This window comes from Colletes latitarsis, chromosome 8 (genome assembly GCF_051014445.1).
Source record: "Colletes latitarsis isolate SP2378_abdomen chromosome 8, iyColLati1, whole genome shotgun sequence".
Classification (NCBI taxonomy): domain Eukaryota; kingdom Metazoa; phylum Arthropoda; class Insecta; order Hymenoptera; family Colletidae; genus Colletes; species Colletes latitarsis.
In genome coordinates, this window is record NC_135141.1 from 27,723,463 (window position 1) to 27,747,263 (window position 23,801).

The 23,801-nt window shown below is 38.0% G+C and overlaps 1 protein-coding gene across 4 annotated transcripts; it reads right to left on the reverse strand.

The window, feature by feature from the left end:
• Positions 1 to 648: 648 nt before the first annotated feature.
• Positions 649 to 23,274, reverse strand: Stv (BAG domain-containing protein starvin). 4 transcript variants are annotated; one of them, XM_076771723.1, is made up of 2 exons: positions 22,949 to 23,274; positions 649 to 4,383 (listed from the first exon to the last, which is right to left on the reverse strand). In XM_076771723.1, exons 1-2 carry the CDS (start codon positions 23,120 to 23,122, stop codon positions 2,395 to 2,397), a joined length of 2,163 nt encoding a protein of 720 aa, XP_076627838.1. In that variant the 5' UTR covers positions 23,123 to 23,274; the 3' UTR covers positions 649 to 2,394. The 4 variants fall into 4 exon arrangements, 2 of the variants coding, with proteins under 2 accessions (XP_076627838.1, XP_076627839.1); XM_076771724.1 differs by lacking the exon at positions 22,949 to 23,274 and adding an exon at positions 11,121 to 11,748; XR_013080185.1 differs by lacking the exon at positions 22,949 to 23,274 and adding an exon at positions 11,480 to 12,063 and having other exon boundaries at positions 4,245 to 4,383.
• Positions 23,275 to 23,801: the final 527 nt, after the last annotated feature.

Here is a 23,801-nt window from a genome sequence, read left to right on the forward strand (position 1 = left end):
CGTCTACAGACAATTTGCAAAAATTTGGCAGAGAATAAGTTGCGTGACGTCATGTTATTCTTAACAGGTCGTTGGTACCGGAATTTCCGTTACACCAGCAACTGCATTTTTCGAGGAAGCTTGTCTCGTTATACATACATATACTCTTTTCTGATCGCACGTGTGTATTTCTGACTTTCACAATGTCAGTTCAGACACCAGACACTAGACAGCAAATTGTGATTTTCCACTTCAAAGTTTGATTAGTTTTGCATAGAATTTTTAGTAATATTATTTTAAGTTTTCTTTCCTAGTTTTTTCCTAGTTCTTAATAAGCGATTGATGTTCCGTTCAATAAAAATCTAATATTTTCTTTAATCTGATTGCATGTATATTTATTTATACGTTAATCCATGAATAATATACAGGTTAAAGATTCATGGAACGAAATTAACTGAAATATCATTGAGGTTAGGTTGTATAATCAGCATTTTAAATTTCATTTTACCTTGTATGTGTAGATGTATTCCGACTGCATTTTACGTTTATATACAGGGTGTTCGGCCACCCCTGGGGAAAATTTTAATGGGGGATTCTAAAGGCTAGAATAAGGACTCGACAAAGATTAAATGAAACAATTACACGGGATATAGGAAATTGGACCACGCGTTATGGATTCCAAAGACCAGACTATATTTTCATCGAATGCGTTTGTTCATAAAATAATTACATTCTCGCCACATATTTATACAATCTTCTATCGTGTAGTTTCTGGTTTTGTTTTCCTAGTCAGTCACTCTGTCTTTTCTTTCACGCAGTCTGTTTCTCACATACACACATGTACACACACATGTACGCTTTTCATCGGAAAAAATACAAAATTTCTGGTTCGAAAGCACGTGATCTCTACGTATTCGTAAACAACATCATACAGAAGAAAAAAGAAAAAAAAAACAAAGGTCGGAAGAAATGAGTATCACCCTGAACAAGGAACCATCAAATAATGCACCCCATTCTCTGTTACGCTAAAAGAAAAAACACCTAAATAATATGTAGAAATTAGTGAAAATCTTGAAGCTACGTTCAGAATTGTCCATCGAATACGTTCTTTATCGATATTCGGTAACAATAAACGGGATGCATCATTTCTTACAAGACGAACACATACAATTCTAACAATATGTACACGGTTCGTATACACACACGTGTTTCGTCGGCGACACCAGCACGCGTGATATTCAGCGCACGTGACTCACGCCTTAAATCGTCCCAACGGACGTACAATAAATTATAAATAATAATAATAATAATAATAATAGTAATATAAAGTTAGTTAATCAGGCCGTGCGCTGTAATACTAGAAACGGACGTGGCTTCGGTTATTGAAATTCGTCTCCGACGATCCCAACGCGTTTTCATTAAACAAATCGTCGACATTAAAAAAAATTCACGTAATCGTAACGAATTCTTTAGCTATTATCGATATCGGTCAAGTCGTAGGTCCTGATAATACAAGACACCAAAAACATCTTGTGCTTTTTCTGTCTCTCTCCCTCTCTCTCAAACATTATATTCCCTTTCATTCACGCTCGTCCAACGAAGGGAAGATAATGTCTGGCACGTGACGTTACTCGGTAAAAATAAAAGAAACAAAATATTCTTGCATTGCAACCCTTTGCGCGTGTGAACGTTTTTGAAACGTATTCGTCGAACGCCTATAAACGTTTGCTGCATGTACAACGTACAAATAGGAGCTACAAAAGGCTAAGAGTTAAATTTCTGCTTTCGAGTGACAATTTTTACACTAAATACAAGTAACGGAATTTTCTCCTCACGGTTTACGTTTAACTACACATCGTCGATCATTCGGTTAGTTTTAAAAACTGTTACCCATTCAGTTTTTGGTCACTGAAAACAGAAATTACTGTGCATCGCGCACCTTGCTCTTTCTCTCTTTCTTTTCCAGTGAAAATAATCACAACAGAAAACTTTTCTAATATAATTTCGCGCTAGTATTCCTCGTACTCGGTTGACCTTTTTCCTAAAAAATAAAGACAGGAACAGCCTCTTCCAAATGCAAATAGCAGCGCATGCAATAATAATCCAATGTGATAATTAAAAAAAAAAAGAAAGAATAAAAAACGTTTGTTGTTCGACGCGCCTACGAATGCTAAAAACGCTGTTTGCCTGTCGAAGTCGATCAGAAAGTTCTCCTGATGAATAATCGTGCGAGTACGTCGATCCACGACGTTTCGATCCGGCACCAAGATCAACGACAAAGCTAGCACGAGGACCTGTGGTTCTTCTAGACCACCAGACGTTTTATCTTCGGCTCCCCAAGTTGGTTTCAGGATCAGGATCACGAATCCTAAACCATCGTTTCTCGTTGCAACAATTTGCAAACTTGTTCCACCTTTATTTCGCGTTTGCTTCGGCTCCTTCCGGTGCTGGTAGCGGTATAGGCTTGTCAGAGACTGGTACCTGTTTCTTCGATTTTTTGCCTTTCTTTGTCGCTTTCGGTGACTGCTTCACCTCATCCACCTCCATCTTCTCCGTTTTCTCTTTTTGCTTTTTGTCGACTTTTTCTTTAGAAACGTTTTCCGCTTTGTTGGTTTCGTCGGACACAGCCTCTGGCTTCGTCTCTTCAGGAACTGTATCTTTCTTCCTGTCAGAATCATCTTCTGGCTTCTTCTCTTCGGCGACGTTTTCCGTTTTCTCTTCAGGAACGCTCCCCTTATTTTCTTCAGAAACTTCCGTCTTCTCAAGTGTATTCACCTGTTCGGGGTTCTGTTGCACATCCATTGGCGTAGCCTCGGACTTCTCTACAGGAGCGACGATGTCCATAGGCTCGGAGATCTTCTGTTGCTCATTGGCTTGATCATTGTCGGGACTTTTTATCTTTTCATCCGAGGTATCGTTGTCTTCGGACATTTTCGACGGAGACGATGGACCAGCTGGCAAAGGTATCGGATCGTTGGTCTGCGACTGTTCCTCCGATTTCTGATCCACATCCATGGACTCATTTTGTTTGGACTCCTGGACGTCGTCGGATACTTGTTTCTCCGGTTCCTCGGGCGTCGTTTGCTGAGAAGGAAGAGGCGCCTTCGACTCCAATAGACCGATGGTTTCCTGTATGGTCCTTATCGCGTTTTTACGCGCCTGTCGGACGTTATCTCTGCCCTCGGTCTCTATGTCGTCCAGTTTGATCAGCTCCCTGGTGAGCATTTCGTCGAGGTAGATGTACTGTTTGTCCTTTCTCGAATTTCCGGTGTACAGTTTCACTTGCTCAGCGAGAGAGTCCACTTCTTTTTGAACAAGAGCTACCCTTTCCAAAGGATCCTTTGGAACGCAGGGTTTAGGCTTTGGTGGCTCTTGCTGTTGCTGTGGTTGTTGTGGCTGTTGTTGCTGTTGAGGTTGCTGAGGTTGTCTTTGCTGTTGTCTCGGTTGCTCGTAATGTTGCTGTTGCGGTTGTCTCTCGGCGTACTGCTGCTGTTTAGGCTGTTGGAAGTGAGCTTGTTGCTGCTGTCGACGCGTGGGTTGCTCGTAAGCTGTCTGTTGAGAATAGAATGGATCTTGGAAGTCGGGTGACCATTGGTGGGACATTCCGAACGGCGACTGTCCGAAAGGGGACTGTCTCTGGAAATAAGGCGGTGCATTGAATTGCGTGGGGGAGGGTTCACGTCTGAAATGTGGCTCGTCGAAGCTTCTGGGTAATAAAGGTTCATCCCTGCCCTCGACGAAAATCGGTATGTGTCTGATGTTGCTCTGCTGCTGTTGAGGTTTCGACTGTTGCTGCGATGGCGGCTGCGGTTGCTGCTGCTGCTGTGGCTTCTGTGACTGCTGAGGTTGATTGTGTTGGGGCGTTATGTCTATCCTGGAGATATACCTCTGTCCCGGTGACTGTTGAGGCTCCTGCTGTTGCTGCTGCGACTGTTGCTGATTCGACGATTGTTTGTTTTCTGGCGGAGCAGACATCGAACGCTTTCCACGATTTCCTTTATCGGGATTCTCCATGTTATGGTGGTGTTGACCTATGTCCACCGTATTACGCAGTCCGTACTGCGGGATCTGGCTCCTCCTGCTCGACTGCTCGAAATTTCGAGATCGATTGTCTTGCTGGTTTTGGTTGGCCTCCGGTTCGCCGTGAGAGCTGACACCGCTCGCACCGCTGGCGGCGCTGCTTCCACTCGCCTGACTTCTCGCGTCCTCGTCCGAATAACCCTGATAGCTGCTGTTGTTATTGTTTCCGCCGTTCCCGGGGCCACGATTCCGGTTACGGAACGAACCGTGGAATGGTATGTCGTTAAAGAGATCAGCGAATTCCGGACGACGAGCCGCTAAATCGTCCAAATGGGACCTAATATCGCTGCGTCGACCAAAACCGTCGTCGTCGAACGGGAATCCCTGTAAAAACGAAACGATTCTAGGTAAAATACACGAAATCATCTCAAATATATAACATTACAGCATAGATAACACTGTCTATGTTTATGAAAAAAATTTTATTCTGCACTTTTGAGTTATTTTTTCACGAGGAATCGCCCCCTGTACGGTTATATCGCTATTGCCAAAACCGCCCTGTATACTCTGTAAGCCGCTATATTAAAAGTAAAGCGACATCGATACGTAACCGAAAAAATAGCAACAACTGTTTCTCTAAATCTAACAAACAAGATTAATAAGAACGAAACGTGTAATGCATCGTTGAGTGTTCGTTAAATCCGTGGGTGAAGCAAGTGTCCTTGTAAATTGATCTCAATTAGTAGGTTGAAAAACCAGACTGAAAGTTGAAGTCGATGGTGTACCTTAAGTACTCTAAATCTGGGAGATCTGATTGAAGGGAACCAAGTATGGAACGCGTTGCCAAGTGTACGTCAGACTCGACATTTAGTAACTATCGTAAGAATCGGAGCTCCCGGAACATACGAGTCCATAAACTTCATCGAAAGTTTAATCGATTTGATTAAAAAGGAACAAAGCGTGAAATGTGTCGTTTGAGAAGTTGCTCGAATCTCGACGATGTATCCAACGTGGTATGCCACTTCTGTTACGTCGCTTCAAGCTGCTAGCAATTGAGCATAATTTCCAACAAAATTGCGAAACCTTGTCGAAACTATCAAGCCATGCAATAGCGAAATATTTGTTGCTACATACGTGTGAACGCCGTGAAAGATCTCAAGTTAGTTCACGAGGGCCAGATGTGCGTGTTTCACAGCCTCGAAAGAAGAAAGGCGCGTTTGTTGCTTGGCGCTACAGCGCCTAGATTCGCACTAGCTATTCACGCCGCTTCGTGTACAATGTATTTATGTGGGCGTTTCACTCGTGACGCTGTGTATTACGGGTTTTACGTCACAAAAAAACTATATATAGGGCCGCGGCAGCGTGCACGTATACGTATACCTTCGAGTATGTATTTTTCCGGCTCGCCCACGTGAAATAATTCGGTCAAGCAAACCGTGAGACTACGCGTCCACAAATAATAATGATCATTCGAAAATCCATGAACAAACTTCTCTTTCCGAGCGATATTTTTAAACGTCAATTACCCGTATAACACGAATGGGAACTTGACGTGCATACGAAATCGTTTTATTGCCGTATCGCTCTGAACGAAATTGGACATTCGCGTTTAGAACGAATAGTAAATTTTCCTCTATATCATCGCCCAGTGGGTCCATTTAGACCCATGTAAACTGTTTCTTTCGGATTTCTAATTACTCTGAACAATAATCAAAATAGTGTCTTGACTATCAAATTCTATTAGTTATCTTGCTTCAAAGTGTTGACCATCTCGTTCCAGTAAATGATACCCTAACTATAGGCTACTAAATGACCCCTAGATATCAGAGCATCGATTACTTGGCCTGTATTACCGCGAAAAATGTTCCGTAAGTTTTAAAATTAGCGGTCGCTTTGTTGGAATAATCGTTTCATTCAGTAGCCTGGTAAAAACACTTCCCAGCACAACCATCTACCAATGCAGTAGCGAAAGAAAGTCGTTCGAGATGGGGAACTATGAACACGTGGTTGTAATACTTTTGAAAGCAGTGAAAAAGGCTTTGAGAGTTCTGTCTGGCCGGGAGCACGGAAAGCTTTCGCGCGTTTCTCGCTGCCTTTTAAAGGTGCACGCACCACTCTGTCCCCTTATGAATCACTCACCGAACACCGTTAATGTTACGTCTACTCGCCTTTTTACTTCACTCCGCTGTTTTCCTTTTGTCGTAGACTATCGGTTGTGTTTCTGTGGCCCACCTATTGAAATTCTTTGTGTTTGTATATATTTCTCGTAAAAAATATAAGAAAAAAATAAAAAAAAGAACAAGTTGCAGAGAGTAATTCTCATTCGCGATCTCACGACAAGAAGTAATTACTGGACAGTACGTTTCGAGTATCAAAAGCTAAATAAGGAGCGCGGGCCTTCTCCAGGACTCCATTAAGATGAATCTCAGAGAAAGAACCTACTCGGAGTACGGATGATTCCTATCTGTGTCATTACACTTAGAATTGCCTTAAATTACGAAACTCTTGTCAGTTTACTTTTCTACTGGGAACAGACAACGTCGAGCGCGTTAAAAGCTAAAAAAGGCGAACGAGTGTGTAAGAACGAACCTACGTGGGACGCATTCAGTGTGTCTCTTACAGAGAATAAAGAATCGGAGGATTTAGTTAAGAATCGGTTATCTATTCTTAAGGTATCTCTTTCTCTGTAACAAGGTGCGGCACAAAGACCCATTCACCCTTTCGCTCTGGCATACTTGTAATAAAATGCGATATTTGTGAATGGAATAGCGTACTATAACGTATCTTGAATAACTGCGAGAAACACAGGACTAAAGTTCTGTAACTTGTCGAACGTAGAAAATAGCAAATGAAGGATAAATAAGAATAACACAAAGTTATTTATATTTTATTTTTTATTAATGGAACCTTTACTAATATATAAATATAATATATATATTTATTTATACGACGAAAATCAAGAATACCAATTTGTTGATGAAGGCTTCGTTAAACAGTTATTAACGTTCAAAGTTCTGACCGTAGTGAATTTTTTTCTCGAAAATGCGCAAGATTTCGGGGGTATGTCTATTCACCAAAAATGATTGTAATTGACCCTCGCAACCGAAAATAATTTTTTCAGAATTAATTAAAACTTTTTTTTTCCGTCGAAAAATTGCACACCTTCTCGAATTTTTTTCTAGAAAGTGGGTAGGATTTCGGGGGTATATATAATGACCAAAAATGATTGTATTTGACCCCCGCAACCGAAAATAATTTTTTCAGAATTAATTAAAAATTTTTTTTTTCGTCGAAAAATTTAGGCACCTACCCTGTCGATTTTTCTTAAAAATTCATTTTTCATTTTTAGCAATTATGTTTGACGCCCTACAGAAAAGTTGTCTAATACTTTTTTGTAGGTACTCATGAGCTCTACTTCAGAAAAAAGTTTCATTGAAATATATTCGCTATTGTAGGAGTTATGGCTGTTTGAAAATTGGACCATTTTTATGGGGTTTTTCTCATTTTGTGAGGTTAAGGACCAACTTTTCGAATATTTTTGCAATTTGTACATATTCTCCATCAAAATACGCGTAGTTTACTTTTTTAAACATTGAAATCGTCCAATCCGTTCAGAAGTTATGACGTTTTAAAGATTCGCATGAAAATTCGGGCAAACATTTCTGGCCAGAAATTATATTTTCGGTAAGGAATTTTTTTCTCGAAACTGGGTAGGATTTCGAGGGTATGTGTAATGACCAAAAATGATTGTACTTGACCCCCGCAACTGAAAATAATTTTTTTAGAACGATTTGAAATTTTTTAATTTTGTCGAAAAATTTCTCACCTTCGCGAATTTTTTTCTCGAAACTGAGTAGGATTTCGGGGGTATGTCTATTCACCAAAAATGATTGTAATTGACCCCCGAAACCGAAAATAATTTTTTTAGAATGATTTGAAATTTTTGAAGTTAATTGTTAATAACTTTTTAACGAAGCCTCCACCAACAAATTGGTATTCTTGATTTTCGTCTTATTCTGGCCTCTAGAATCCTCTATTAAAACTTTTCCCAAGGGTGGCCGAACACTGTACATTCTGTCTTTGATGAACGTGTCTGGCTCATGTTCTTCCCATCTTCCGATCTCGACGTTATGAAATGTATTAATTATTACGCGATGCAGTTCCAGGAAAGTGCAGTTGCACACGTTTCACGCTTCGTGTTGAATATTCATCCGCGAACGGCATTCCTCACGTTCCTTGCCTTTTATGCAACTTTTTGTGATTTTATTGTCGCGCCACGGATCTCTCATCGCGTGCAACGTGACACAGTACACGTGGGCAACCGTGCAACAACCAATTACGTACGTTCGCTACGAATGCATACGAGTATTGGAAATTCCGGACATTTCAAATCGATGATTTATAACGGAATGACGAATCGCGTTACTATTCGAGCAAAGTTACGTTCTGTAAAGTGTAACAGGCCGCAGAGTGACTGAAATTATGAAAGATGCTCAAAGTCAAGTCCGTACGCGGCTATCGTTTCCTAGTTGATTGCAGCACATGCTCTTCGCAGAACATTAAAAGCTATCGTGTACCTATAGAAACCAACAACTCCGCAAGATATGAAAAAAAGTCTCATAAGAATTAGGGATGGCGTGTAAAATCACTAGCAGTGATTTATCACGATCACGCTCGTGATTAAACTCCATTCACGACCGTGATCCGAAAGATGGCGTTTTAGTTGCGGTTCACCGTGATCGTTAGTGTTCCTCTAGTGGAAATTCAAAGAATTAGAAATGCGCCAAATTTAAATAGTCTAAGCAATGAAAAAGATTGGGTTAGGTCTGGCACTTACATAAAAATTGTTACTTGCATATTACGAGCCCGTCCATACCATAAGATTTTTATACAAAAAGTTGGTTCACTCTCTGTGTGCAATTCTAAAGGGAAAAACCATATACGGAGAACATTGTCGTGGGGCCTGGAAACGAGCCTAATACGGTCGAGAGGCAAAGATAAACGGGAGAAAATAAAGCGTGCAGTCGACAAATGGGTCGCGATTATGTTACATTTTTTTATTCTTCCTCTTTTTCTTGTGTGCTTCACGAAGGGGACCACGCGAGAGCCGTGTCCTCGACAGAGAGAGAGAGGAAGAAAGAGAGACCGAGGAGAAACCTCTCCGTTAGTTTATTATTAGCGTCAACAACGCTTGTGTTTTGGAGGAACGAGCCTCGTCCGAGGAGAGCGTACTCGCAGAAGCATTCCCGTCTAAAGTTGCGCGTGCTCGACCAAATGACACGAGCATATTTTATCTCGATAAAAATCTTCAATGACAAATTAAAGATAAAAAATATTTTATCAATTATTTATCATAATTTTTGTCTACTTCTTTCGCAATACGTGCATTCGTATATTCAGAATACTCACACGAATGCTCATCATAACGATATTACAATTCTAAATACATATTAGATATTTCTATCATTTCAATAAAATTAAATTATACGTGTGCAATTTTAATTTATTTTTAATCATAGTTGTAGTTATTAATTTAAATATACTTTATTAAGCTCAAGTATAAAAACAGCGCCAACTGCACCTTACCTTGTACGTATTTATGTATCATTTAAAACTATTTTTTCCTGTATATGTTATGTAATAAAGATATTAATATTGAATTTTATGTTCAAGTAACGACACGAGTAGAACGAAAGTTTCAACTGCTTACATCTAAAAAAAGAAGCCTCTGACTAGGTGACCCAGAAATTTTTGTTCCCTTTTAATGCATAAAATTTGTATTTTTTGAGCTTAAACCATAATTTTCTTAAGTAACTTTAAGACTCACGCTTATACATAGCATTTTTGTAATTTTTTTGGACTACTTTCTGTCCGAAAATCAATGTTCATTATTTATATAAATCTGTGACCGTAAAAATTCAAAAATAAAAAGTAACAACAATCGTATAACGTTTAAGAATTGTTTGCTCTGTATTCTTCTATATTCCCGTATATCCCGTATATTTACCGATCTCCGAAAATATACAACGCGCGCGTAAAAGATTCTTTTTATTTTCTGGTATAGAGCAAATTTTGGTGAAAGCGAGGAAGAAATCTACGACTCGACCAAACCAATGTTCCGTGGCAACGAAAAACACGTCACTCCTCGCGAATTCTATTTCTAACTTACACGCGATCTCACGAACAACCAAGAGAAGGTCGAACGAACGGCCGGCGACGTTACACCGCAGAAACGAGTCCAACGATACACACGAAGAGATCCCCGTCGATAGCATGAAAAAAAATGTGACTGAATTTTCGATATAGCAGGCGATTATGTTATGCGAGAGGAAACATTACGTTTGAATCAAAATTTAATTTTTGATTTTACATGGAATTATATCTCAAAACTGACAACACAAAAACTAACAAGGTGGTTATAGTTATCAGTATAAACAGTTCCGGAATTTGGTATCGAAAACTGCATTCACACGTGGATCGTACTGTTTGCACGAATGTATCGGAAAAAAAGATTAAGACGACAGTGTACCATCGATTTTTCGACAGTGCAGGAATAATAAAATTTATTCGAAAATATTTGAACTTAAATATTATCTTTAAAAGTGAATTCTGGTTATTTCATAATGATATCCAGATTCGTATGTAGAGTATCCGCTTTGACGCGACGCGGTGAATGCAGTCTTCCAAAATGGGCACACGCGATTTGAACATTTCTAGTATTTTATATCGGTATAGCGTATGTATAAAGGTTTAACGAACATTAATTTAAAAATAATTGTTGAATATAAAAACCATCACGTTTCTGTAAAATTGTAACTCACTGTGGAAACGAATCGAACGATCTAGAAAAATCTGAGCGGAAACATCCGCATGGATTACTAGGGATCAGTGATAAAGTTGTGTGAATCGAACTGCGGACTGACGCACGACATTCGAGGCGCTGTGTGTCAGTAGAACAGCTTCTATTATCGTTAACTTCGATTTCAATCGAACGTTGAAACTCGTTAATTAAAAATGCGTGTTTAATCGTACATGTATATCTCTTAGAAGATTATTACCGTATCCACGACACGTTTCACGTAAACGAGGGGACTGGAAAAAAAAAATATGGCACCACTTACACGGAACGGACGGTCCAAATCGATTGGTTCTCCGAATTCGGATGCTTTGTCCAAGATGACAGGCGAGTCCATTTTGTGGACTCTTTCGATCCGTGCCTGCTTAATAATACGTGGATTCCTTTTCTGCCTCTGTGTTCTTTAATAGTCTGGTTTTTCTCACACACTTAACGGCCCGTTGCCGTTAAGAGCTCTCTGCGGGTTAAGGTATTGTTTTCTTTTTTCACACGTTTTGCTTGTTTATTCAAAGGATCAGCAAAGAAGCTCGCTAAACTGTGCCGGCGTGGTTAACAAAAAGCCGAACAAAAATTAAACGTATTGGCAACACACTCGTGTTTTTCTAAGGGTCTGTCAATGATTACCAGAAGAGCAATGCGTGACAAAGTCGTTTTAGTCCACCGCTTCTTCGTTCGATCTTCTTTCTTCCTGTTTAAATTTTCTTGTTTTCCTTTTTCTCGTATAGGATGTCCACTCGTATGTCACTCGTCTCTTTTCTTAGCACTGTCACACACTTGCGTATCAAAAAGGTTTTGTATTCGAAGAAATTGTTCTTCTCGAAAATATCGAAAACGCACACGTCTTCACGCACTGCTTTCAGGTCGATAGTGAAACTGTCAGCGCGCGGCCAGAGCAACTTAAATATATATTTGTTGGGTGGAACGTATCGGAACCACGTGATCACCGAGCCGAGCGTAGTCGAACGTTCACGGAAACGGTCGAAAGAATACGCGAGAGTATGCTAGAATGTTCCGTTCGTGTCTCTTTGGTTCTTTCAAGAAACCGTTTATTTTCTGCTTATGTCCATAACCACGCGACGTTTACAGCGAACGGAAAATAATGATTGAATTTATCGCGTGTCTGAATATCTGTATGGATAAATGCTAGAATTGCTCGCATTCGTCAGAACTTGTTAAAAATGATAAGCGATTGTAATCGTTAAAATTTGAAAAGATTATAATATTTTTCCTCGGCAATGACTTGCTACCATTATTGAAACAAACACAATACATAGTTTTATTTATTACATTACGAGTCTGAATTTCCGATTAATAAATAGAATGATAAGATTACATAACTATTTGAGGTACACGATAGACACATGTGCGGTATTTAATATCGAAAATGTAATCGTTTAGTTCGTTTTAAAGCCAGGTTAAAGTATTTTTCGAAGGTGATTCATTGCATCTACCAACTTCGGTCGGTAGTGTCGTGTTTTTCCTTGTTTTCTTTTTACAATCGGCCTGGTGGCAAGGCTGTACTCTGGACTTGTTTACCTATATCCTTTTATAGTAAGCTCGAATACCCTTCGTTCGTATTTTCATTCGAAAAATTGAACAACATGGTTTCTCTCTGTGCTGTCTATAATCGTTATAAATCGTCGCTAAAAATAGAGGCACTGGCTAAATATAAATTTATTATCGCGTTATGGGTTTTAAAAATAGTATTACGACAAATGTAGCCTAATTCTTTTAAATTTAATATAATCATGAATCATCGAAGGTGTATTATTAGATCACGTCTTATTCAAAGATATCATCGCATCGCGAAACATATAGATTACGCATTGCGCCCGCTAAGAATTTAATCGAATGATTAACGAATAAAAAAACTCGTGCATCTATATACAATACCAAGAGTATGCAACAATTTTAAATGGAAATTGAAGAGCATCGAATGCACAGAAAGTTATTAAAGCTATTACATACTGACAAAAAAGCATTGAATAGAGTCTCGTCAAGAGTTCATCTTTACCGCGAAGAATTAAAAATAGTTTTACGTTTCATCTGTTAACACTTTGACTGTCACGTTACCCATATATGAGTGACAGGATTTACCATTATGATACTAGAAAAATTCATTCTCAAGTTAAGACGTCAAGGGAAATAAGTTTGAATAGAATTTGTGAATTTTGACAAGGTTACGAAAATAACTACCGAAACAAATTTTAGGTTAAGTAGCTTACAATGGTCTAAAATCAACATTTCACTTCTGCAGAATATTATATGGTTTTGATCTGGCAGTGAATGTGTTAAGCAGGCATTTGAGGAAGCATTTTGTCGCTTGATCTTCCAACGTCAACTTGGCCTCTAGATCGATTTTCGACTGTATTACCAGCAAAGTATGAGATCCGCCATTGAATATTAGTCACACGATCAAATTCTGGCCCGATTCCAGAGACTCTTCTGCTTAGAGTGAAAATACGTGTGTGCAGATCGAGTGGCCAGGTAGACACGCTTCACAATCAAGACGTTACGTTGTGACACGGCAATAAGCCGAGACCTTGCTCGATCCTAACCTAACTTCCACACAACCGATGTCAGATTTTCGACGTATTAATTCCTATGCTACATAGCAAATGTTGTCGGTAGTATAGTAGAAGCAAGACTCTGACCTAAAGAATTTCATGACTAGAGCCCTATAAATATCCAGAGATAAGCAATCGATAGTACTGGCGGATATGAGGAACAAACGGGGGGGGGGGGGGGGGGGGACTACAGGAAATTTAGCACAAAATATTTATTTGTTGTTAGATGTTGGATAATCATTTAAACTTTAATATTTCTATTTTTACTTATTATTTCTAAGGATGAGGTTCTTCCATATTTTTCCCCTTAACTCCTCAGCTTTTTTTAGATACGCCACTGATCGTCAATTAATTTAGCAAAGTCGCACTGTGTCGATTATAAGTCGAGTATCTCCTACGCAACTGCAAATGGCATAATGATATTGTGTACATTCTGTGGCTCGGTTATGCCATTGCGATGTAATTAATGAGATATAGGAACCGTCAGATGATACTCCGTGACTGGATAGACGCCAAGTGCACTGGGAACAAGGTTTTATAATCTAATGGACGATTTTAAATCGCTTTTCAAGAACTTCCTCATCTTTGAATACCATTTTGGTAATTTATTTGAATGAAATTTTGTACAAAATTTGCAGTTCTGCGTAGTAAACTTTAATCGTGTCTGATACTCCCTGAAAGTATTTTATGTAGATATATTGAGATAAATTGAGGTAACGTAACATACAATTGGTGCAACTGATAATTTTGGTGATAACGGATCGATCTGTGCCGTTTAATTGCCGGTAATTGTCATTGCATAATCGTAACGAGAATTACATGTCATTTTAAAACTTGAATAGCATTACACGCCTCGTTAACGCGCCCTGCCCATTAACAAGATTCGTTTCATATACTTTTAAATCCATTCGTTGCTTCTGGTAAAATTGTGTCTAATAATCACTTTTGATTCCCAAGAATTTTGAACGCGTTCGTGCGTGTCAAATGATCTTCACGGCTGTTTTTGATTATTAGTAATGATGTTTTGTTCGGTAGAAATGCGCGGGATATTTGCGAACTACTCAAGGATCTCTCGAACTTGAACAACGTTTTATACATACGATGAATATTTTCAATCGAAACATGACAATAACATAACCTCTACTGTATTTACGTATAAAAATGCTATCATACGAACACCATGGAACAGAAGCATTAATAAACTTTTTAATTTAATTTTTTAATAACTTTTTAACGAAGTCTCAATCAATAAATTGATATTCTTGATTTTCGTCTTATTTTGGCCTCTAGAAACACCCTGTACAAGGGCTGTCGTTTCGAAAGGCCTCGGGTGACCAATCGATACGAAATCTAGCGAATGGGAAGAGGGAAAGATACGTATCTTAAATACAAAATATTAGATTCAAATATGTAATAGTTTCCAAAATATTAGGTTAGGTTTGGCTATTTTTTATTTCGCTGATCAGAAGACTGTTTACAGCCCAGAGTGAATGCGACACTATACATATTTCCGTTAGATTTGAATATTATATTGCAAACTAACATTTTCCGGGCCAACAAAATAAAAATTTGACATAAAAATACATTTTCATGTTATTATTCGACATTACCGCAAGTATAGTGTATCTAGTAGTGTAACTTAATCATTTTTGGTCACCGAAATTAAAATGTAATGCAGCTTGAAAAAAAAAAACGCGTAAATTTTAAGTAGGACACTCTATAGAAACTTAACCTCGATATTGCTATGCGTCATGAGCTATTCGACAGTGTGGACGATACTATTCCAAAGAATGACGGTTGTATTAGTGACGTCTATGCTATGTTTATACAGACAGAATTTAACGTATTGTACGGAAAGTTTTTTTTATTAATATCTCGAAAACTATTAATTACTCGAAGCTGAAAGTTTAGATTTCGGCCCTCTTCTCCCCCCACCCCTTCCTATCCCGTTTCCCTCCAAATCTTGCGACGATCGGCCAAGGGGGCCTTTCGGAACTTTATCCATATAAGGTTATACGTTAAATCGCTGACCCAAAAGTCTTGTGCTCTTCTATTCCTATTTTTATTGTTTCATTCCTATGTTACAATTATATGTACAAGTAAACTATGTATAAATTCAACGATGTTTTGACAAATTAAAGTTAACCTCTGAGTTTTACGTATTACCAACGCCACTTACCTAATAACAGAACCATCGAACACGTGCTACACACTCGGAAAATATCAAATTACCGTGCTACAATTGAAAAGTATTATTGCAGCCAGTGAAACGACAACTACAATTTTTTAGCAATCTTAAATGTTTACTTTAAGATCTATAATATACAGGAAACACAAATCGTGTCGCCACACTTTAACGAACATGTCAATTCATGCACAAGCAAAAACATAATGATAGTTCCTTCGACGGATGACTCACTTCACGTTCCTAACGAGATAGAGATTATGTAATGAATCGGTAATACATCAGCAAGCTGCCATCTGCAGATTCCATGAAATTCCAAACGTGAATGCACAGCGCTTCGGTAGTCCGTGAGCTTTATACGATCACGAGAATAAATTAGGTGTATTTATCGATACTTCGCACCTCGGAATACGTGCGAGTATGCAATGCCTTCAATTCCGTTTATTAGATATTTCAGATTATTCGCTTAGACCTGCTTACTGTTCATCGATTCGTAGGCCGTGAACTACACGAGAAAATATATTTCAAAATCTTTTAATAATCTAATATAAAGTTATGTTTCTGTGAAAGAATAAAGAATAAAGTTAACGAAAAAGAATGTTGAAAAAGTGTTTCGTCGCAAGATTTCTCTTTGCGTGTCGATTACGATTTATAAGTCTACATAGACATGTAATTAAAAAAGTAAAATTACACCTACAAAGAACGAGCTAAACTTCTGTTTTCAAGATTAAAATGAGAAATTCAATGAAAAACATGTTTTCATCGAGAAAAACACTGGTATAGAGCCAAAAAAAGAAAAGGATATTTCATCGTTACCGTGTTGCCATCTAACGGTGCAACAAGCAAGTTAAAAATACAAAACTACACTGTTGTGCAACACCTTTACCGTACTAAGATACATCTAATATTTTCTACAGTCAATAATTTTTAATTAGAAATAAAACCCCAATTTTTTGTTATTAGAAAATAATTTAAAACATTATCAATCTATTATGGGTACTATTGCATGAAATATAAATAAGCTAATTCCAAACAAAAACACTACACTGTTTCTACATAGAAACAATATTATTTAGAATTTTTAATCTTTACGTATCTCGTTATACAAATTTTTCAAATTATTGTTTCAAACTCGAGATATTAGTTTGAAGGACACCTAAAATTGATGTTATTAAGGATTCTATTAAGAATTTCTTTATTAAGAAAGTCCTTCCTAAAATTAGAAAAGCAAACTCAACGAATGGAATCGATTGACCGAATTGTAGATCGCATTCTTCGGTAGGAGTATTCCCATCAAGTCGAGTCTTCGAGTTTACTCCTCGATTTCATCCACAGCGTCTCGATCACTCGCACGATCATCGATAATGACGATCGATGATCTACGGTGATCGATAGTATTGCCAGGAGCGCATGAAATCCGAAGAGGTTGATCGACCGCCGCTTACCAAGTATCTCCGACGTTTCATGACGTCACTGCGAGTATGGCAGACCGTTTCTCTTACAGGTAGCGATGGGATCAAACATTAATACGAACTTTGCGAATATCGATGAATTAAATACCTAAATATCACTTTATTAGAATTAAATAGTATGCAATATCTTATTTACATGATGTCATGCAATTGGGACATGTTATATTTCAAATTTGGTAAAAGATAGAATAGAAATTATGGAGGAAAGAATTGAATGGTACGGTAATGTATAATTGTTTTCTAGCAGAAATAATGAAATAGTAATACAACTTCTAGTGAATTTTAAATTCAATTTTCTCGAAAACAAAGGGTTCCACGTAATTTTGTTCTTTTAATTTTCGTCTTATTTCGCCTTATTCTCATAGAAGGACGGTATTAAGATCCCAATATTGGTTAAATGTTGAAATTGTCCCAAATAGTGCACAAAGAAAATCGTTTCTTTCCTATTTTATTATTGATAGTTCGAGGACGCGGGCTACCATTGTATCTCCGTAGTCCTCGAGTCGATCGTAATTGATATACTAGGGAGTGGCGGTAAAAGCTAAAAGCTTCACTCGTTAAAAGCTCCAAATGTCAAGGTATCCATCGATATTAAGACTAGAACTACCAACGATTATGGTGTATTTTTTTTGTACCAAAGGAATTAAAACGATAGATACACGAAGAAATGTATAATGCAATGGAAATAAATATTTATTCATTCTCTTATAGAAAACTACGGTTTTTCAAGAACCCAATCGAGTAAATACTATTTACTAAATATAGTTTTTTAACTGGCGTATACATTACATCAAAGAATAGCATATGTCCACATTTTTTCGCGCGTGATTTGCTGTACAGCAAAAACGTCTCTCGATTACCGCGAGAAGGTGCTTCTTGGAAATAGTGCAAGAACATTGCTCGATCGCGGTAACATTACACCGACGCTGTCATAACTCATGTACGATCAAGGAAGTACAAGATAAGGAAGCTATCCAGTTATTACCGTATGGAAAATTTTATTTTAAGAATAAAGTAAACTGCGCTGGTAATGTCTCGCTAATGAAACCACTAATTGAAAAGCATTTCTCCTCTTATCCTTCCTGAAAGTGCCCATCGTTAATTTCGCCATTGACACGTAACACCTAACCTCACAATTTTCGTAGCATGATTCACAACAGTCATTAAGATGCATCGTATGGAAAATGACACCCTGAATGTACTTTCTTTCTCTCTTACAAGAACTACGAGAGGCTCACCCTTGATTATCCCTTCCACTTTCTCTGGTTGAGCGTCATTCATGAACCGACTGCATTCCTATCTTCTTCGTGGTCTGTTCCGCGAATCGTCGAAGGGAAAGGGCCAGACGATGCGTTAGGAATTTCAGAATCCGATCCAATATATCATACATACAATCGATCACGACAGCCTTTGTACACTCGCAAATTTCCTATAGGTATCTAACTTACTGTTAGTAAAAACATTTATTGTATATTATCAACTAGAGATGGCGTGAACTGCTACTTTTGAATCACTTGTGATTCGTGATTCTTCGTGATCGCTTTTAATTGGCGGGAAGCGTTCTTTTCACTTTTCACGAATTATGTCCTTAAACTGTATATGTATTACATTATAAACTAAAACGCCATCTTTCGGATGACGGACGTGAATGGAGTTTGATCGTGATTATCTAGGAAATATCTAGGAAAAGAAATAACAAATAATATACCTTAAGTACAATATTCGCGGTTTTTACCTTTGAATAAAATATAATAAGTTCTTATTATATTCGTTTTCAATATTCTTAGAGCACGAATAGTTTCTCCGAGCTTTTTCTTTGCCGAGAATTTTAATGAATATTCGCAACACTCGTTGCATACGCCGAGAGATCTCCAAACATCGCCTCGGCGTCTTCGAAGACGTAGGAACGTTCTCGACGACGCCGAGATCTCTCAAAATAGCCGCCATTGATTCTCTTGCCATTCCAGACCCGAGATGATCTTCGATCCAGAATAATCTGTCGATTTGACGCGCGACACTTTACACGTACTCGTTATTTCTTGATTTTTAACCCTTCGCGGTTCTATGTCGAGCTAGACTCGACACGATATTTCATTCCAAACGAGTTTTATATTTAGTCCAGCTCGACATAGAATATTTTTACTACCGTTGGACACGTAAAGCAAAAAAAATTTTTGTGTTTTCGCTCGTCATCAAAAAAAATTGAAAATCAAGTGGAAAAACTAGACGATCCAAACTCTCTATGATTACCAATTATTGTCGTGCTGTTTTTAATAAATAATAGTAGAAAATTGCCTTTGAATTTAATTCTGATACAAAATCGAACGAACTTGTTCCAGTACCTAATTCGCGATTTTTATTCAAGAAGACATACTCTGAACCAGATGTGGTCCTTGTAAGGGCAAGTTTATAGGAGTAGACGAAGCATCGTATGTACTATTAGAACCCTCCTAATGACATTAAACGCCCCTTTCGAACAAAAGAGGGTGACGACGTAGTGGTTCACGGGGTTTGGAATGAGATCAATATGGCGAGCGTGGTGGATTTCATGGTGGTGTTGCTAAGGTTGAACCTCAATTGGAAGGGAGCAGAACACTTGGCACACCCGGTTACTCGGCCAGTAGCCCGGATATATGAGTAATACCGTTACTATTTCCCGGGTAGTAGTACACTGTCGTGTGTACATTACTGTACAACAAAAAATTTGATGACTTAGCAGTAAACGGTACAATCCATCTTTTATAAGAGATACGTCACACGTGGCTTTAAATACATATGTAAATATTATTAATTATAACTCCATGATTAATTCAATTTTAATATAATTTACAAATTTTGTTGATGAAAGAACATTTTTTTTAAACCTATCCAAAGTACGGGCCTTCCAGTATGTAATTAATTAGAACTACCCTTCAATCATTATATGTTTGCCGGGCCTGTTAGTGGGACTCCATCAGTAAGGTTTCCTAGCAGGCCCTGCCTTAGACGACTGGGATATTAGGAAGTCGATCGAGGATTGTATATATAGCAACCGAGGGTTTGGTCGAGTGCTTGTGAGAGCGCGATCCCTCTGGTGGCGAGCACGGGAGGCCACAATTAAATTATAAACTTTCGAACAGGATTCGACATAACCACCTGGTTGTATTATTCCACGGATTACATTTTAATTTAGCAGGTTTTCAGTTAAATGATAAGATACATTGTCGAATGGTGTAGGCTGTCCGATTGCTAGTTGTCATAAGTGTCCCACTATTCAAAACCAGCGCAATAATGTTATATATCATCGCACAGTTTTCTAGAATTTTGAAAAGGTGGAAAAACAGAACAAATTATAAATTCTGAAATCTTTAATTTTGTGTTAATTGATAGAATTATAACCCATATATGACTAACGTGACGAACAAAGTGTTAAAACATGTGTAGCCGGGTGCTATTCAAGAGTTCTAGAAGGAAGCCGTATTCGTTGGCTTTTGGGAAGCGCAGACACTCCGCGAAGAACCCAAAAATAACGTGTTTGTTGCCAAATGCTTGCAGGCAAATGACTTACCACTTATTCGCCTCGGCTGGCACGTAAGCGCAAACCCTTCTTCTCGCGAGCCTTTTTGCAATAAACGTGTCTCATCGATCGTCCGCGATAATCATTCTGCGACTGTTACGAATTAGAAAAACTCCTCGGAATACGGGGATATACATATGTTACCAAATCGTATACCAGGAATGGGGCATTATTGAAACAAAGCATCTGAAAAATGATCATTAACGTAATAGTAAAGACATTGGAAAAGTTCCTTTACTTTATTACACCGATCAATGGCAAGAACGCGTGGACAAATAAAAAGTTGGAACACATCAGATTTTGTTGCTCAAAGATTTGTCTTTGTACCTGTTACACGATAGCCAAGTGCAAATTAACCCTCGAGTTAAAGCTAGTTTGACATACCTAGTACAGACTGCACTTAATTAGGATACTTTTGTAAATAAAGATAAAATGGTTATCTTCTAAGGTTAATTCTATTAGAGTAATTATTGAATACGCTTGTTGCATACCGAGCTGCATCGGAGACTTAAAACTAAAAACGCACGCATATCTAACACAATTTTCAAAGCTGTTTTTTTTCTCGATAACAGAAAGTATAACACATAACATTTGTTCCAGCAAATATTTGTCGTTTCAAGTTTAGAAAACCCGTCCATCTTTTCGATTCTTCGACGGCATGATTCGCCGTGTTTAAAGTACGCGTTTAATGGCGCTTTCAAACGACGAGGGACCGTGCCAAGAAAGCATAAAGGCGATTTCAGATGCACGTTCTCGCGTATTTTAAGTTGCGAAGCACGTGCCTGAAGCGAACCACGAAAGTTGCACGAATTTGAAAGTCAATTGCCCCGGTAACGTTCTTTCGGTTGTACGATAATCGAGTGAAAACATAGAGTACCGTGAACGGTATAAAAAACGGTGACAACGTTGTAGAACTTTCCCAGTATTATAATTGAACGTTTTAAATAGCTAAAACTTCTACTAATGTCTTGAAACGTCATTTTGAAAAAGTGGTTCATAAATTTTACCCGAATGCAAAGAGAAAAAGAAAGTCCATAGAAAAAGAGAGGTTAAGAACCACCGATCTGTACCAAGATCGACTACCGCGCTCAATGAGTCAGGCAAATCAAATCAATAATCGTAGTGTGACGGAAGATGGCGCCGGTGAACGTTAACGAAACTTGTTTACACAGGTTAAGGTCATTGTTGAAGTCTTGCAATGTTATCGCAAAGAATTATTTACAAACGAAGCTAATAAATCACGATTAAAATTTTTGTCCAAATACTTATTTATCGTTAAGATGGCTATATATTCGATCTAAGCTCCTGACTTTGAATATCTTTCCTCACTCGGTTATCTTGATACAAATCACCGGCTAATAAACACTATACGATACATATCCAATAAGAACGTCTCCAACCAAAATTACTAGCAAGAAGTCTAGCAGAAGCGAGAACACACGACTTCGTTAATTTCTTTGTTTACTATACAGACTCCACTTGTGAGCATGTCTAGTTTAATTAACGAAGGTTACGATAGAACGCGTGCAGATGGTTATAAGATAATTGAAAACTTTTAACGACATCGCGACTGTAACGACCCGTTCACACGATACAAAAAGAGAATCACGCTTCCTAACAATTTCAAATATTCGCTTGTTGGATTTGCCACTGATAGATCGTGGGAAACTCATTTTCGAAGGTTTTTATATTTTTACAAATTCTTGTAAATACCTATGCATAATGCTATTGTTACTATTTAACTATTTTATTTCTTCAACCGTTACGCGATATCAAACATCATTGAACAATCGGATTTTAATTTATCGAAAAGGTTGAAAAGTCCGATTAGTTTGGAAAATCACCTTTCATATTTTTTACACTTAAAACATGCTCTCTATATAGGTCAAAAATATTTATTATTACAACATGTTTATACTAATATTTGTTCACATTTTCATCGATCGACTTATGTCGTTGTATTTCGATGGCAAACGATGCAGTATTTTTTCACTTCTTTACTTTCTGAAAATATCAAGATTACGACAAGAATAACCGGCAAGCAGAGAAAACTAAATACACGCGAGTGAAACGACGTAGAAATTGGGCCACTCTATAAATAAAGAATTTTAGTACAACGGTATTCGAATCTTGTAAGAAGGGGACAATTTTCGTACTTTTAATAAACGATTTCTTGCAACGATGGCGCTGCGACAAAGGAAAAACATTCGATATCTTCGAATTCGATCTTGAATCAGACAATTCACAGACTAGCATATATCTATAAATTAAGAGGAAGAAGTTTCGTTAGAAAAACTTATTTATCGCACTCACCCTTGAAAATCCAGCATGTCGTTCGAATGGATCTCGGCCTGATCTGTTGGTCGGTTCGAAGAAAGACTTGCTGTCTTCGTCAAATTGCTGTTTGATCTCTTGCAAAAGTTCGTCGCCCGATTTACCGCGCAGTCTGTCGCCGAATTTCGACTTGTCGCGGAAATAGAAGGACATTCTTACGTGTACGTGTACACGACTCTTTCATACACAGTTCAAGCGTAGCACTTTTCGGGTTTTAATCAAACACTAAGTGTTTCACTCAAAAGAACGTACTTTTAACTACACTCTTATCATAAAACAAACTCTCACAACAACCACGTACGAAACGTTGCGCGTGACTGAAAGCTCGCGCCGAGCCGCGGTAAGAGTAATCAAAGACCACGCATGCGTATTACATTTCTCTTAATTGAGGTTCCCCGGCGCGAACACGCGCGTTTATTGGTACGCGTTCGATCATCGACCAATCACAACACGTATCGTCGAAGAGTTTGTCTCTAAGAACCCCAGAATCTTGATGCAAGTTCCGATGCGCGCAAGAGTCAAGTTGTAACAATCTAAATTTAATCGGCGGCTATTTAAGTTTTGCATTTTTTTTATTTATAAACCGCCACGGAACGTCTCGCGTAATACTTTCATTTGTTACAACGCAATCAAGCATAGTATTCGAAGAAATTACGTTCTATATTATGTAACGATCGAGAAACAAACGTTATAATTAATTGCAATGTATTTAAATGATCTTTAAAAATTATAGTTTCTTTATATTCAATCACAGCTAATCTTCAGAATATATATGAGATATTATTAAATTATATAGTTATTTTTTATTATTAATATTGTTTAAAATACGTTA

What these genes read in the sequence shown, in the direction of transcription:
- Stv (XM_076771723.1), bottom strand. Translation starts at nt 23,122, where the DNA reads ATGTCCTTCTATTTCCGCGACAAGTCGAAATTCGGCGACAGACTGCGC. An exon ending in GACATGCTGGATTTTCAAGG is followed by an intron (nt 4,384 to 22,948) that starts GTGAGTGCGATA and finishes TCGTTTTTACAG; the next exon opens with GGATTCCCGTTCGACGACGA.